The 16754-nt window shown below is 50.5% G+C and overlaps 1 protein-coding gene across 4 annotated transcripts; it reads right to left on the minus strand.

Moving 5' to 3' along the window:
• Positions 1–985: 985 nt before the first annotated feature.
• On the minus strand, positions 986–14010 carry ZSCAN25 (zinc finger and SCAN domain containing 25). 4 transcript variants are annotated; one of them, XR_011076966.1, is made up of 8 exons: positions 13815–13911; positions 12907–13031; positions 11375–11791; positions 10025–10226; positions 9331–9422; positions 7499–7625; positions 1646–3590; positions 986–1549 (listed from the first exon to the last, which is right to left on the minus strand). XR_011076966.1 is itself a non-coding variant. In XM_068565884.1 (7 exons), exons 3-7 carry the CDS (start codon positions 11759–11761, stop codon positions 2758–2760), a joined length of 1641 nt encoding a protein of 546 aa, XP_068421985.1. In that variant the 5' UTR covers positions 11762–11791; positions 12907–13031; positions 13990–14010; the 3' UTR covers positions 986–2757. The 4 variants fall into 4 exon arrangements, 2 of the variants coding, with proteins under 2 accessions (XP_068421985.1, XP_068421984.1); XR_011076967.1 differs by having other exon boundaries at positions 986–1196; positions 1382–3590; XM_068565884.1 differs by lacking the exon at positions 13815–13911 and adding an exon at positions 13990–14010 and having other exon boundaries at positions 986–3590.
• Positions 14011–16754: the final 2744 nt, after the last annotated feature.

The following is a 16754-nucleotide window of genomic DNA, read 5'->3' on the forward strand; positions in this document are numbered from 1 at the left end:
ATAATAGCATTGTGGGTTTGTTTGTTTTTTTTAAGAATCCTTACCATTTAGACGTATACACTGAAATATCTATAAACAACATTCGGGATTTGCTTTAAAATACTTCAGCTGGGGAGGAAGATGAGGAGCAGGATGGGGTAGAGATAAAACAAGGTTGGTTATGAGTATATAATAGTTAAAGTTGAATGATGAATACCTCAGGATTCATTTATATATGTTTGAAATTTCCTATTATGAAAAATTCCTAAATAGAAAAATACAGAAAACAGTATTTGACATTTGAATAGATACCAAAAACAAGGCTACTACAACTCCATGGGGAAAGTTTTCTTCTGAGACTCTTTTGAGGAACTGTCCATGAGCTTTGGTCTAAAGCGGACAGGGAAGCCCACGTGGGAAAGACAGCAAGGCCTGACTCTTACAGAAGCTCCCTCAAGAGATCTCAACTGACTGGAAACCCAGTGTATGATCAGAGAATCTACCACTTAATTCAGGTAAACAGAAGCCCACTGATGAGCAACTCGGAGGCCATGCTGGCTCCAAACTCCCCGCTTAGCTTTGGAATACAGACCTTCCAGAAAAGGCCAAACTCAGGTCAGGTCAGCCCCCACATCACACAGACTACAGGCCAGAGGCTTAGGAAAAGCCTCTCATTGGGTTTGGCCTCCAGGTGGCTGTAAGCCTTGCCTGGCTTGCCTGGGGCGTGGGGAAGAAAAGAGCTGACTCTGCATCTGGACCTCGACGTTGCTGAGAAGTAGCAGCCCAGCATCTCAGAGCGGACACCTCACAGCGCCCTGGTCAGCGCAGCCTCGTGGGGACAACTGAAGGGCCAGGAGGTCATTCGCTAAATCAAGAGTAAACACCACGGTTATCTGCCAAGAAATGAGTGATAAAATAATGTTTTTCAAGGTGGACTGAGTAATGCAACTCTCTGTATTAAAGTCATTACCATTTACCTTATTTACAATGGAAAATGGGGGGAAAAAAAATCCCAGTGAAAGAATATAATATCAAGAGGCACCATGAGACAAATCACATCTTGCAATTACAGGACACAGTCCAAAGACAGACTAACTTACAGTCCCGTCAGAAAACTAATCACTCAGCAGCCGGCGTCCAAAGGCACAGCATTATGACACTGCAGCGCGGTCCAGGCTAGTTAGGCAGTTTCCAGAATGTCCAAGAGAAAGGAAAACCTTTAACGACGGCAAAATAATATAAGAAAGCTTAAACACGTTTACAAACACTGCATCTTCTCATTTTTTAAAAAATGTGGTTTTTTGATGCCTACAAACATCTTTGTTTTTCCTAAATTGGCACTCATGCAAAACAGACTGCTACCGTCTCATCACCTCCAGGTGGCCCTGAGGACCCCAAGTACCTCTCAGATGACAAGGACCGAGATGCACTGAGGATGGAGATGATTCAGGAACAAGAGGTAGGCGGTGGCAAATGCATTTCAGGGCCAGCTGACAGGACCGAGGCACAGGCTCAGATGCCAGGTCCAGAGGGTCCCGGGGAGCAGCCACGGGTTCCACTTTGGGTGGTTCTGAAGATCAAATACATTGACCAACACGTAAGCTCCACGAGGACAGGGATTTCCCACCCCACCTCCACACCCCGCCTATTTTATTCACTGACGTACCTCAAGCACCTAGAAGAGTTCCTGGCACACTGTCGGGCCTCAATAAATATTTGTGGAACGAGTCAAGTGAGAAAACAGGGAAGCAGCGCATTTTATATATTGTAAAGTGCCATCAAATATAGGGTATTAATACTAGTTCATCTTTTGGCCTCATTTAATTAGAATTTTATACAGACCTGGATGTTTTTTAAAATACTCTCATGTTTATACAGTGATCAACAGCAAAATATTAATTTCCTAACAGATGTGTGGACAGTTGTTATTGTTCAAGGAGTAATGGAATGGGGAAACTACCAACGAGACTAGACTGTCACAGAGACAAAGGGGGCCACAAATAAAGTAAAATAAAGGAGGCTGCCTGAGCGACCCCAGCTGGGAGGAAAAGATCGGGCACCTGGAAGGGCAGGGCAGAAGGAGCGCAGAATGAGCCTGAGAGGACTTCCTCTCGCTCGGCACTCGCTGTGAAGGGAACTGAGGGCGCTCTGCGTTACTAACGAGTCTGCTTCCAGGGCCCAATCACAAGCTCCAGGGGAATGAAGTCTCATCTGTCTCGTTCACTGCACTCCCAGGACCAGGTGCACAGTAGGTGTTATTTACTTAACAAATAAATGTCTGTTAAATGGAAAAGAGAATTGGGGGAAGGAAGGGAGACAGAGCTAATGTTCTTGCAGGGACACAGCCCTCAGAAAAACGAGGTTCAAGCTGCCGACACGGGACAAGATGTCACCTTGACAACCAGACTCGCTCAGGAAGTGGACGTGAACATCCACTGAAGGAGAAAAACCGGGACCTGAACTGAAACTCGGGATACCGCTCCCTCAAAAAGGGTAAGAGAAAGTACGAGCACCACTTGGGTAGGAGACGTGAGATGCTGTGCCCTCTGGCCTCTCAAATAAACCAGGCCTCTCCCTTCCCCCATGTTTGAAACGAGTGGAAAGAAAATGGGTGAAAGTGCCTCGCTGCCCTCAACGTCCCTCGACGCCCCCAACCCTTCAGTGAGTAAAGGGGGGCGCATCCTCCAACGAGGTCTCCCTCCGCCTGGTGGTTCCAGGTGGCCCCGCCTTCTCCGGCACCTTCTGTGAGCAAAAGAGGGGCATTTCGGCCGGGCGCCCTCACTGCCCTGGGGTCTCCTGGCGATGCTGCGTTTTCTGGTGCCGGTTGAGGATGGACCGCTGGTTGAAGCTCCGGCCGCAGGCGGCGCAGCAATAGGGCTTCTCCCCCGTGTGGATCCTCTGGTGCCTGACCAGCCGCTCCCCCTTGCTGAACCGCTTCCCGCACACCTGGCAGCCGTAGGGCTTCTCCCCGGTGTGGGCGCGCCGGTGCACGGCCAGGTTGGCGTTCCTGCTGAAGCGCTTGCCGCACTCGCAGGTGTAGGGCTTCTCCCCGGTGTGCGTCCGCCGGTGCACCTGCAGGTGCTGCCGGCGGCTGAAGCTCTTCCAGCAGTCCCCGCACTGGAAGGGCTTCTCGCCCGTGTGGCTCCTCTGGTGGACCTCCAGGTGGTGCCGCTGGCTGAAGGTCTTCCAGCACTCGCCGCACGCATACGGCCGCCTGCCCAGGTGGGTCCGCTGGTGCTTCAGGAGGTACTCACGCAGCGCGAAGCCTTTCCCGCACTCCCCGCAGCCGTAGGACTTGTCTTCTTCGTGGGTCCGCTGGTGTCTGACCAGATTTGAGCTCCGACTGAAGCCTTTTCCGCACTCGGGGCACTGGAAAGGCTTCCAGAAGGAGCTGTGGGTCTTGAGGTCATCAGGCAGGGGGGCAATGCCGCGCTGGGGAGGGGGCAGCCCGGGCGCGTTTCCCACCGAGCTCCCGGCCTCCTGCTCACAGGTTCTTCCGAGCTCCGGGACCTGGAGAGAGGCTTCCCCAAACCTCTCTGCCGGCCCCCGAGCAGGCGGCCCCTTGGGGTCTGCCGGCTGGGTCTTCGCCTCCTTTTCCTTGCTCCCCAGGCCTACAGGACAAAGGAGATACAGGTCGATACTGAAAGAGATCTGAAGGTAAACTTCCATGTTAGAACCTGGCTTCTAAGGGTGTCCCACTAACAATTCCTTCTTTTTTCCTTTAACCAACAACCTCAGTACATTTGACTTTCTCTGACTCTAAAACCAGACATTCCTTTACTTCTTTCCATCTGTTACAGACTGTTTGTGTTCCCTCCCAAATTCACAGGTTGAAGCTCTAAGCCCCCAGGTGCTGCTATTAGGAGGTGAGGCCTTTGGGCACTAATTAGGTGAGGGCATGAGGGTGGAGCCCCCAGGATAGGATTATGTCCTCTAAGAAGAGAAGCCAGAGCTGGCTCTCTGCACACACAGAGGTCATGTGAGCATGAACCCTCATGATGGGATTAAGGTCCTTATAAAAAAAAGGAAGAGACACAAGATGTCTCTCTCCCTCCGCCACGTGATGACACGGCAAGAAGGTGGCCACCCATGAACCAGGAAGAGAGGCCCTCACCAGACAACAAATATGCCAGCAACTGGACCCTGGACTTCCCAGCCTCCAGAACTGTGAGATATAAATGTCTGTTGTCTAAGCTGCCCATTCTCTGGTATTTTGTTACAGCAGCCCAAGCTCAGACAATCTCCATGCCCTTTTGCAGAATAGTCTGCTAAATTTTAATGCCCTCCCTCTTAACTTCCTACTAAGTCAGACTTTGCTTTCCTTCAAAATCTAACTCAATGTGTTTCTCTTAGGAACTTGCCCCGATTACTGCCCCATGCTGGGTCTTGTGAGCACATATACTCAGTTAGCACCGTGTATTCCACACTTACTTACGAGTGACCTTGTTGCACGTGCTATTCTACAGTCATCTGAGATGTTCAGCTTCCCCAGGATCACAGGCCTGTTCCAGCAACGGGGAGCTCCCGGCACTTCACGCCCTCCCTCAGCTCAGTGTCCCTGCTCGCGCTGTGCCCTCCACCTCACCCTGTTTTATTAATCTGGGTCTCTGGGAGCCTGGCACAGGGACTGACTCAGGGGAGACGCTTCATGACTGCCAGATGAGTGAATGAACCCAGTCTGTAGCAGACCACCTCTACATCGGCATATTTATTAGGACGGAAACGCCCTTCTACAAGTCCTTCCTCTGATCCCTCTTATGCTCTCTCTAAATTAACAGCTGTTTACAGAAGATCAAGAGGAAGGGAAGGAGAAGAGACGAAAGAGGGACTAGGGAGCAAAGAAGCCAAAAAGAAAAGAAGAGGGAAATGACAGGTGATGCTTAAACGGGAAAGAATCCTTTCAGGCAAGCCCATTAAAAGATAAAGGGAGGGACTTCCCTGGTGGCACAGTGGTTAAGAATCCGCCTGCCAATGCAGGGGACATAGGTTCAACCCCTGGTCCAGGAAGATCCCACATGCCACAGAGCAACTAAGCCCATGCGCCACAACTGCTGAGCCTGCGCTCTGGAGCCCGCGAGCCACAACTACTGAAGCCCATGCGCCTAGAGCCCGTGCTCCGCAACGAGAAGCCACCGCAATGAGAAGCCCGCGCACTGCAACGAAGAGTAGCCCCCGCTCACCGCAACTAGAGAAAGCCCGCGCCCAGCAATGAAGACCCAACGCAGGCAAAAATAAATAAATAAATAAATTTTTAAAAAATAAAAGATAAAAAAAAAAAATAAAAGATAAAGGGAAAAAGGACATTTCATGCCTCGTGATGTGATAAAATGTGAAGGACACAGCTCTCACTTCTGATGTATTCTTTTATTTTGCACCTTTCACAAAAGTAAGTGTGCAAAACATAAAGAGCTGAAAGAATTTTCATAATGAAGATGACCATTAAATAGCAGCCACTTCAAGAAACAACATCACCAGCACCCAGAAGCCCCTCCCGTGCCCTCCGGTGACTGGTGACACCATCCTGCCCCCAGGGTAACGTGTTATCCAGGCTTTTATCACCATAAAGTATTTTCGCCTGTTCCCAAACTTTACATATTCGATTCACACATTGTGTCGGCTTTGCTCAATATCACGCCTGTGGGATTCACCTATATCGTAGTGTAGCTGTGGTTGCACTACATTCTTTCTCATCAGTGGATGATGTTATACTGTTAGAGTATATTACACTCTACTTATTAATCTGGCTGATATTCACCTGGGTAGTTTCCAGGTTTGAGGTGTTATGAACAGCAAAATTAAAATTAAAAGCAATGCATGAACCTAACTGGACGTGGGGAAATGTGAGTACGAGCTAGATATCATGTATCATGGAATTTATGTTTATTTTCTCAGGCCCAATCCTAGACAGTTGTCAACGCAAGAGCTGCAATCACATGGGAAGAACTCTCAGGAAGACTCAAGGCTGAGACGGCTAGAGGATGCTATGCTTGGGAAGCGGACCTCCGGCTCACCCAGTCTCAGCGTAAACGTTAGGGAAGTACGTGGGTTGTTTTGAAACAGCGAGCGGATAAGAGGACAAGCATAAAGCCAGAGTCTCTATAACAGTCAGAATGGCCAGGAGGGTGTAAAAACTTGCTGGGAACACAGTGGCGTCCTTGGCAGAGGCCCGTCCCCAGCGCCAGGATGAAGGCGCTAAGATGCTGGCACCTCCATGGGTGCCCCACGCACGGCTCCTGCGCTCTGCATTTACCTCGGAGGGGTTCCACGTCCTTTGCCATCACAGAAATCGCACATCTCTTCATCATGGGTGACAGCCTTGTACTGGACCCAGGCCTCCCGAGCCCCACCCACCCCCAGTATACTGCCACTGACACTACTCTTTGATGACCGCTAGTCAAAAATCCACATTTAACTTTACAGTCGGCCCTCCGTATCCAAGCTTCCTCATCCGCAGATTCAACCAACAGCAGATCATGCGGGACTGTAGTACGTATTCGTTGAAAAAAATCCACGTGTAAGTGGACCCACACAGATCAAACCTCTGTTGTTAATAGGTCGACTGTACGATACTTCTGCATGTTTTAAGATGAAACATGTTTTAACATGTTTTAAGATGAAAAAGGACCAGGAGACGTCAGTACAGGTGAGTGGTCAGCACATGACTTACAAAGAAGTGATGAGAGGAGGAAGGAGAGAATCAGAGGGAACAAAGGAGTGGGCCCTTCGCAGCCACGGTTCTCCTCTCCCCACCGCCCACCCCATCCAAGCCGCGGGGCTGTCACCCCTCGTCCCTAGCCCCCCCACAGTGTTCACCGGCTGTCCCCGGGGGGCCCTCAGTGCGCACTTCCCAGGCTCACCCTTCCCTCCTACCTTCTCCTGCTGCTCCTCCCCCACAAGCACCTTTCCTCCCAGCTCTGACCCCAGGTAAAACCCGGCTGCCACCTGAGACGCTTGGCCGGGGCCCTGCTTGCTCTGCAACACCAGCCCACACCAGCCCCTCCCACTGCTGAGATCCTACTGCAGCCCCGTGCCCTCCTGCACCCACACACTGTGGGCTCCGAGGTTTCAGGAACGTCAGTCCTGCCCCAACACAGAACTGCTAACGTGGGGCCTGCACACAAGGGAGCGCTCCATAAACACAGGCTGGTGAAATAGATCAGAGGATCCCTCTTTTGCTGCTTTCCTCTGGCTCTCAATCCCTCAGTCCCCTTCAACCACAGACACAGTAGGAGCTCGTTCAGGGCATCCTAACGACCGACCTGTCTCATTTCAGCCAGAATAACTACCTCGCGTTTTCTTGTTCCTTGTCTGCTCCTCTCCTGACCCAGGAAAGCACCTCGCCAGCTCCTTATGTGCCTTGGTCCACACGCTTTCCGCAGACCCATTTACTCATCTGCCATGATATTCCCTTCCTTTATCGGTAGCATCAGGTTCTGAAATCTGGGGCAAGGACAAGAACCCTGACCTACAGCTTTCAAAGCTCCTCAGTTTCTTACCTCCGGGATGGAAACAGTCTTACCTGGAGGTGAGACCCCGCAGTCCTGGGGTTCCACGTACTCCCCAAGGCAGTCTATCTGGGCTGGGGTCACGTGCCTCCACTCCTCCTCGGGGAAAGCCAGGGCCATGTCCTTAAATGGGCCCAACCCCTGAAACAGCACAGGAGATGGCTATGGATGAAGAAATAATCCCAAGGTAGGAGCAGTGGAAAAGCAGAGAGACACAGGGGACAACACTCCAGGGGAGAACAGAGCAGGAAGACAGAAGGAACGCGGGTCCCTAGATGGTTCCGAGTGGGACCAGAAGTGCCTCCCTCTCGACAGCTTAATGGCAGAGAACGATGGACTTGTCTGAGCCACTGTACTTTTGAGCCTCTGCTGCAGCCACTGGGCTGGTACCCAACAACTGCGGCCTCTAACTTCCACTGTTCGATCACCTCCACTCGATCCTCATGTTTGATGGAGACCGGGGGCTGCTGTTTAGCCACTCAACCAGCACTGACTTTCCCTCAGAGATAAGTAAAAACTCGGGCTGGCCCTGCCGTAAGAACAACGCTGTGTTGAAATCAATGTGTCGCCGTCATGACACCGTGAAGAAGAACTACCATGGTAGAAGGAGAGGGTCTGACCAAATTCAAAAACTTTGATGTCCTTTCTTCATCTCCTCTAAACAATATGCTTAGGAAACAGAAACAGCAAACAGCACAGGCATCAACCCTTGCCCAAATACTGCTTTAGTGAGCTCAAACTTGAGTCACTTCTGGGAATTCCCTGGTGGCCCAGTGGTTAGGACTGTGCTTTCACTGCTGAGGGCCCAGGTTCAGTCCCTGGTCAGGGAACTAAGATCCCAGAAGCCACGTGGCACGGCCAAAAAAAAAAACCAAAAAACTGGAATCACTTCTTTTTTCCCGCCAAATGACACCTTTTCTTCTATAAGGAGCTCTTTGCTTTAAGACTCAATGTGCCCTTCAGGAAAGTGCCACAGTGGAAATCCCCCACCTCCCGGGGAACACTGGGCATCCTACGGGAGAGATTTTCACCATGGCGGGAGTGCCCCACCTGCGCTCCGGTGACCCCCATCTGTGGCAGGCTGAGAAGTGCTAACAAGGCCAAAACTCCTGCAGCGGCCACAGGAGGGACCAGAGAGACCACTCGGCTCGGGGCTCCTGGGAGCGCCCACGCGAGTCGCTTCCCTCCTGCTGACACGGGGGGAGGATGGGGTCCAGAGGAAGAGCAGCCGCAGAAGTATCCGTAAAGCGTGTCCACAACGGGCTACTGGTCTCCCGGCCATCCACCACACCCTCCATCACGCCTCTGGCACTTCCACCACTAACGTCTTCCTCCTCACAATTACCAGAGTAATACTGAGTCGATGGAGGAAAAAAATGAAAAAAAAACAAAGAGTAATCCAAATGAGTGAACTGAGCCTCATGCCTAGACCCGAAGGCAGGGGTCCCCAACCCCCAGACCGGTGCCGGACCGCGGCCTGTTAGGAACCGGGCCGCACAGCAAGAGGTGAGCGGCGAGCGAGTGAAGCTTCATCTGCCGCGCCCCATCGCACCCCATCGCTCGAATTACCACCTGAACCATCCCCCCACAGCCATCCGTGGAAAACTTGTCCTCCACGAAACCGGTCCCTGGTGCCAAAAAGGTTGGGGACCGCTGGCATAAGGCTCAGTTCAAATTAATAACTGAGGATGTAAAGTGGAGAGAACGAAGCTGTCACATCCACCAGAACAAGAAAGGTAGAATAATCCAGCTCTGCGGATGGTGCTCTGCTGCGAGGAGAAACCGTGGGGAAGGTGAGCCTCATTCGAAGCGACACCACCATCCCTGAAGAGCAGTCGCAGCTCACCTGGGATCCAGCCGGAAGGAACCCCACTGCCATCTCCTGGTCTCTGGTGCTCACTGCAGGGAGGCCAGGACCAGCCTGAAGAACCGGCAGAGCTGAGCAGGGAAATAAACCAGGAGCAGGATTAGTGCTGCCCTGCAGTAGCTCGTTCACAGGCGTCTAGTGCCTGACACGAAGAACCCCAGGAACCACAAGGAGACTCCAGACAGGTAGGTGTGGGTGGACCCTGCCCTGTTCTCAGCTGGGAAGAAGGGCCCAACCCAATACGCGCTGCCCTTCAGGGCTGTTCACGCTCCCAAGTCACAATACGGCAATAACCCCTCTTGAGATTCAGCAGCCCAGTAAGTCACATGTTACTTTCAGGGATTCAGTTTATCTGCCCACTTAAAAAAAATATCCCTACGTGTCAGCTACATATTTCCTGGCGGTTTCTAGAAGGGATGTGAAGGAAAGGAGAGGAAATGATAAGAGAGCATGATACCAGATATCCCCTGCAGAAATCAGGAGATCGAGCTATAGAAAACAATTTCACTTCATCTGTTTCCTACTGAAGTCCAGGAAGTAGCCAGGAAAACTCAGAACTGCACGCTACAGGTAACTTAGTTTATCAACTGCAGGGTTTGTAAAGGAAAGGGGAGGGGGCCGGGCACGAAGCACCCTTTTCTGTGCCCTTTCTTCCTTGCTGCTTGCATCTTACCCTGCTCCTGGAAGGCCTGCGTCCCCTCTCCAGGGTCCTGGGCGAGATGCTCCTCAGTGCCTTGGTCGAGGCCTTGAATTCCTTCCCCATGGGGCAGCCCCCACTCGGGCTTGACCTCCACTGGCCCCAGGTGGACACTTGGTTCCCAAGGACCTCTGCAAAGTGCTGTCTCCTCCTGCTCTCCTTGCACATGGCACGGAACCTAAGAACAGGCCCCAACACCTATTAGAATGAGGCCTGCATAAGGCTGTTATGAAAGGAGTTGAATTAAAACCTAAAAAAGAGACCCATTGCAGCTGCAGGGGGGAAAAAAGACAAGCCGGCTCAGCTCTCCCCCAGGACATGAGTGAGAAGGTGAAAAGGAGGCTAATCTGTCTTTATCAGGCGCTGAGCAACTTCTATGCATCCATGCCATTTTACAAGGGTCCCTTCTGCCCACCTCAATATTGATCAAATTCCACCATGAACAGTATCACAGAGAGATGTTATTATTATTCCAATGAGAACTTTAGCCCAAAACACTCACTATTAGAAAAAAGATTCCCCAGTTACAGATGCTGAAAGTAAAAAATACAAAGCCTAGACTGTGCTGTGAAATCAGTGAGAAAAAACTGCTCTAGAAATAGCAAGGAAAACCAGAACTCACAAGAACAGGCCTTTCCTGGTCCACTTTTAAGCTCCTTGGTAGGGAGTAAAAAAACAAAACAACTCTCTTAGGACTATACAGGAAGTCAGGGGTGACTGCGGTGGGAAAAGGGAGAACAAAATGAAGACAGATTGTTACCTGCAAGCAAAACAGTAACGTTCAGTCCTGCCCTGTCTTTCCCAGACGGCAATCGGGAAACTGTACCAGAGAGGGACAGACACATGGCCAGGGTCCCAAGGGAGCATCTGAGATGCAAAGTCACTCACTACGTGAGCCGTCTGAGCCAACGTCCCAGACGTGGAAACGGCACTGTTCCAGACAACGCTTCTCGGGAAGAATACTCACCAAGTGGAATTCCGGAATTCCCTGCATCCCCACATGCATCTCTGCCCAAAGAGGAATGAGTCTACCAGGGCCCTTGAAATAGATCACCACTGCCTTCTTTGGACCCGAGGCTCACAAGGGAAATATGGCCAAGCCTCTGCCCTGATGACCAAAAAAGGAGCTGACAGCCCTTCGACCGGCCCTGCGTCTTCCCTGGGAATGGCTTTCCTTGCTGAAAACTCCTCTGCCCTCCACAAAGTACCCCAGATGGTCTGGGAGCAGAGGAGGGAGATTCTGCGCCTCATCCACTCCCACTGCTTCCTCAAACCTCTCGCTTCCCGCACCAACAGAACGAGACCCAGATCCCCCTTCTCACCCACCGCCTTGGCCTCCAGGGCTCCCTCCGTGAAGCCCTCCACCACGGCCACAAGGGCCTTGCCGCTCTCCGGGCTGTGCTCCCGAATCCAGGCGTAGAACTCCCGGGGCAGTATGGTCAGGAACTGCTCCAGCACCAGCAGCTCCAGGATCTGCTCCTTGGTGTGCAGCTCGGGCCGCAGCCACTGGCGACAGAGCTCCTGGAGCTCCCTGAGGGCCTCCTGGGGACCAGCCGCCTCCTGGTAGCGGAACTGCCGAAACCTCAGGCGAAAAGTCTCCGGGCTGGGGCCTTCCCTTGCCCTGCCCCATGGCAACTCTTTCTCCAGTTTTACCACAGGGACACCCATTTGCTGCTGACGATCTTCTGCCATCCCTGGACACTCTTTAAGCATCTTCACACCCCCTCCCAGAAGACTGAGGGTCTGTTGGGAAGACCAGACAGACAATGAGAACAGCATAAATAAGACACAGGGAAGGTCAGGTCATCCCAGTTCTGTCTCTACGTCAGTGAAATTAGGACTTAGCTTCTACCCACAAATAGCTTAAAATCTCAAGAGAGAGACAACACTACAATCATAGAAAAATATAAGACGGGTTATAACTAGGTTAGTCACCAGGGCCCACTCTTCCAACACTAAGTATACATTTGACATGTATCTATGCCTGACCCACAGAAACTAGAAATACAACAGAGAACAAGATAGACAAGGTGCTTGCCCTTTGAAACTCACATACTGGTACAGCAGACAGGAAAAAAAAAAAAAAATTAGGGAATTCCCTGGTGGTCCAGTGGTTAGGATTCCGCACTTTCACTGCCGAGGGAACAAGTTCAGTACCTAGTGGGGGAAACTAAGATCCCCGCAAGCCCCGTGCGCTCGGCCAAAAAAAATTAAACAAATAAATTTAAATTATAAATAGGGATAAGTTCTAAAAAGGAAGTAAGGAGGGTGTTAATGGGGACAATCAACTTGGAGACTTGGGGACTTCCCTGGTGGTCCAGTGGCCGAGGCTCCTCGCTCCCAGTGCAGGGGGCCTGGGTTCGATCCCTGGTCGGGGAACTAGATCCCACTTGCCACAACTAAAGATCCCCCACATGGCAACGAAGATCCCCCGTGCTGCAGCTAAGACCCTGCGCAGCCAAATAAATAAATATTTAAAAAAACAAAAAATAAAAGAAAACTTGGAGACTTGGAGAAGGCTTTTCTGAATAAATAGTGCTTAGGCTAAGACCCAACGAATGAATGAGATGAGCCAATCGTTGAAAGAGCATTCCAGGCAAAAGCCTTGGGGCTAGAAATTACTCTGCAGTCTGAGAACAAGCCCCAGTGCAGTGTGGCTTCAGCAGGGTGAGGGAGGGAAAGAGCTCAGAGGCAGGCGGAAACCACATTATCGAGGGCCTGGGCACACACTAAGAATTATGGGCTTTACTCTTATTCCTTATTTTAGTGGGGAGATACATGTTCTTCAAAGGTCACTCTGCCTGGGAAGTGTCAATAGAGAATAGATAAGAAGGGTCAAGAAGGGAAACTGCACTTACCGTGGTCCAAGCAGGAGATAAGAGACTTAGATCAGTGTGGTGACAAAGAAGCAGACAAAGTCAAGACATCTGGGAGGTAAAACCAATAGACTTGCTGGTGGCTAGGATGTGACGGTGTACTCAGCCTAAAGAAAACAACAGAACAATATATGTATCATTACTATAATTGATCAAAAGATTTCTAACTTGTGTAGGCTTTACCATTCAGAAAGCATGTGAGCACATACTCTCATTTAATACTTACAACCATTCTATCGGGTGAGTACTACTTCCCCTGCTTTTCAGAAACTGAAGACGTTAAGAGGTTAGATTGCAGGCCAACGTCGGCCTCCCAAAACATACGGTATAGATGAGAAACATGGGAGGCCAAAAAGACAGAAAGGTTTACGCAGGTTCAAGTACTCATGAGAAAGAAGAGGCTTGTAGTAGACTTGGGGCGGGGGATGGGGATCACTCTAAAGGAAGCAGAGAATAAGCAATTGGCAGTTATGTACGTCCCAAGTGTCTGCTTAATATTCAATTGGAAGTTTCTGTGTTTACCTATCCTTCTTATATCTACATTTTCAGTCTATTCGTTTTCTCTGCTGCATCAATTGAGATTTCTCTTTCCTGGCTTTCTAGCTATTGCGTTTGTTCATGGTTGCATTTGTCGCATTATAGTACGAATGTTTACCCCTGTGTCTCCCTCCGTCTGCCAGATTCCCTTTAGTCAGGAAAGGTCCTCACTCATCTTTTACCCCTAGCACTTGACGAACAGGCGTCCTCCCATGGTTTCTTTAAATGAGCGTCTGGTTCTAAAACGACCACTTTCACTCTTCACAGTGTTCCGCTTTGGTTCAAGAGATCAGGGTCGTGGACACCCCTCCGTTAAGGCAACCCTGGCCGGGCGGGATCAGCCTGGCTCCTACCTGAGCCCAGCGCGGTGCGGCCCCCCGGGTCCCGACCCGCAAAGCCTCGGTGCCGCGGGAGTCAGCTCCGGGGAGACGCGCCGCCCGCAGCGACAGCCTCGCAGCCGCCGAGGCCCGCAGCAGGCCCACAGCCCGGCCCCAGCTCCCCGGCCACTGCCGCCCCGCAGCCCCGCACCTGTGCCGGGCTCGCCCGGGCCCGCAGCGGACCGGAAGTGGGCGACGGCCGCTGTCAGACAGGTGCGTCAAGGAAAGGCCCCTTCCGTTTCCCCTCTAGGACTCTCGGAGGCCGGTGCGTCTCGATGGTCGCTCGTCCCCGGGGACCGTTCGGGAGCGTGCGCTGGACCACCAGGGGCTCCTGCCCCGCCTACCTACTCTCCTCGAGGCTCGCGGTCACCAAGCCCTTTTGCGCCTCCGTGCCTTTGCACCTGCGTTCCCCTGGTGGGAAGGACCCTCCGGACGCACCGCTGGATACCGCGCCTCCCTCAAAGACTTTAGAGCCCTGTCGGTCGACACGTGTTTATTGCAGCCTCCGGCGCTTTGTGCGAGGCTTAGGGGCGGAGGGTGATGGAGGATAGCACCGAGTATTGTGGGTTCACATAAGGGGTCTCCACCCTGGGTAGTGTGTGGGGGCGTAGGCGTAGGCGCTAGTCAGGGAAGCCTTCCTGGAGGAGCTGGCACCTGAGCTCAGATTTGATGGATGGACCCAAGAGTGAGGTCAGGTGCCCCCAGCGGAGGGAGCACGACGAGCCCAGCAAATGGTGGGGACTGGTGGCTTTCCCGCACCCTCAGAGCCGCTAGAGCAGGCGGCTGAGCTAGGTAACCTGGAGGCAATGGGAAGCCGCGGAAAGATTTAAAGGCGGGAAGGGACCGATTTTAGAAAGATACTACAGAGAAACCTGCAAGAGAGACTGAGCAAGAGGCGAGGGAGGTGGGGAGATGAGAAGACTGACTGTGGGTTAAACGAAGCTAAATAATGCAGTCCCCGAGAGAAAGGATGAGAGACAGGACTGGGGCAGTCGTGAGACTAGAGATCGCAAGGAGAGTTTGGATATCAAACATATTGGGAAAGTAGAATTGGCAAAGTTTAGGGATTGATTGGATCTGGAGGATGAGAGAGAAGGTGGAATCATTTGGTAAATGACAAAGGCCACATCTCATATCAGTAAGAATGGACTTTTAGAAAGCAGACAACTGGTCGGTCATCTGGAAGAAGGTAACATTGGGTCCATTCCTTATACCACATGCCAGGGCAAAGTCCAGCCCTACTCACAGGGTCTCCCATCCTTTTATATTACAAATTTCGTTATCAACCCATCTTGGAAATATTGTTGGCTAGCCTCCTCATTCACTAACATGCCCTCACATCCAAGAGGGACAAGGCTGAACCTTGTCATCCAGGACCAAGAGAAACAGCCTGATGGACTTAGTCTGTCTTGGAAAACTGAACTATACCTAGCGATATCAAAAACCATCGTTCAGCTTGCCATGGAGAAGACACAGGGAAGAAGGCATTCTGGAAGAGGCAAAGAGAGATTGGATCAGATCACAGGTTTCCAGGTCAGCCTTGGAGAAGAGAAAGGGGCTCCTCTGAACGGGGAAGAAAAGAATCAAAGATGGGTTATGGTCTAGGTTAGGGCTCAGCAAACTTTTCCTATGAAGGGCCAGATGGTAACTATCCTAGACAGAACACATAGTCTGTCGCCTGTTCTTCATTTTTACAATCCTTTAAAACTGTAAAAACCATTCTTAGCTCACAGCCAGGGCTGGATTTGACACAAGGGCTGTAGTTTGCTTACCCCTGAAATAGATTATTTTAAAATTATTCTAGAGAAGTGTTTAAAGAGCTCATTCTTAACCTCTTTTCTCAGTGATGTTACCTGCTGAGGGTGCAGGGGACAATGAGAGGTTGGAGCCTAAATAATGGAGTGAAGATTAGAATATCTGTTGTGAGGAATGATGTAGGAAAAAAATCATAGAATGAATGAAAAGATTGTCAAGCAACACTGAATGACTGATATTGAAAACAAAACAAAATAAGTGACAGAATCAATCCACACAATTGTCTATGCAGTCTGGGGGCTAAGAAAACAGCTGGATTAATCCAATATTAGGATTGGTCATAAGGATGATTATGAAAGAATGCCAAGGGGGAGGGAATGAGGGCTCTAGTGGGAGAAGGTTGTATTGAGTGACCATAGAGTCCATGCTGAGTGGGGGAGGGACCGAAACCAACAAGAAAAACATGGAGACCTGAGGAATCAGAGGTTAGGATGAGGCCATGAAGCAGGTTTCAGGAACTTTTTCGGAAATGTTATAGGCAAACTAAGCATAAAACGCATTATCCTGTTTGTTTTCCATAAACAGAATCATACTATGTTCTGCTCTTTGCTTTTATTCAATAAACAACATATCTTTCCACATCTACACATACTGATCTACCCCACTCTTTACCAGCTGTACAGTATTCCACTGTATGTTCTGTGTTCCCCATGATTTATAAAGCTTATCAGTGGACATTTAGGTGGTTTCCAGCATTCGGATTTACCAGAAACCTGGATGAACATTGTCATACAGAATTCCTTGTGCACGTTTTTGCAAATAAATCTAAAGGATGAGTTCCCATACATGGAATTACAGGATCTAAAAGTCACATGCATTTTAAATTTTGTCAGCTATTGCCAAATTATCCTGCAAAGAGTCTGCACCAATTTCCACTCTCACAAACAGTGGGGGTTAGCGTTCATTTTCCCACAATCTCATGAACGCTGGATGTCATCAAACTTATTCATCTTTGCCAATCTGATAAGTGAAATCAGTGATGCCCACGTTTTTGTTTGGACTTCTTAATTATAAGTGAAGTCGTTTTTCCTACCTTCATTAGCTACTTGTATTTCCTTTTCTGCAAACTGGCTATTTTTACCCTTTCCTCTGTTTCTGTTG

Source organism: Eschrichtius robustus, chromosome 16, assembly GCF_028021215.1.
Source record: "Eschrichtius robustus isolate mEscRob2 chromosome 16, mEscRob2.pri, whole genome shotgun sequence".
Lineage (NCBI taxonomy): Eukaryota > Metazoa > Chordata > Mammalia > Artiodactyla > Eschrichtiidae > Eschrichtius > Eschrichtius robustus.

Bases quoted from the DNA above. Each gene is read 5' to 3' on its own strand.
- ZSCAN25 (XM_068565884.1), bottom strand. From the start codon at position 11,761: ATGCTTAAAGAGTGTCCAGGGATGGCAGAAGATCGTCAGCAGCAAATG. The intron at 10,227-11,374 runs GTGGGTGAGAAG...GCCTGTTCTTAG, and splicing joins GAGCCCTGGAGGCCAAGGCG to GTTCCGTGCCATGTGCAAGG. The intron at 9,423-10,024 runs GTAAGATGCAAG...TTCCCTGCTCAG, and splicing joins GCAGGCCTTCCAGGAGCAGG to CTCTGCCGGTTCTTCAGGCT.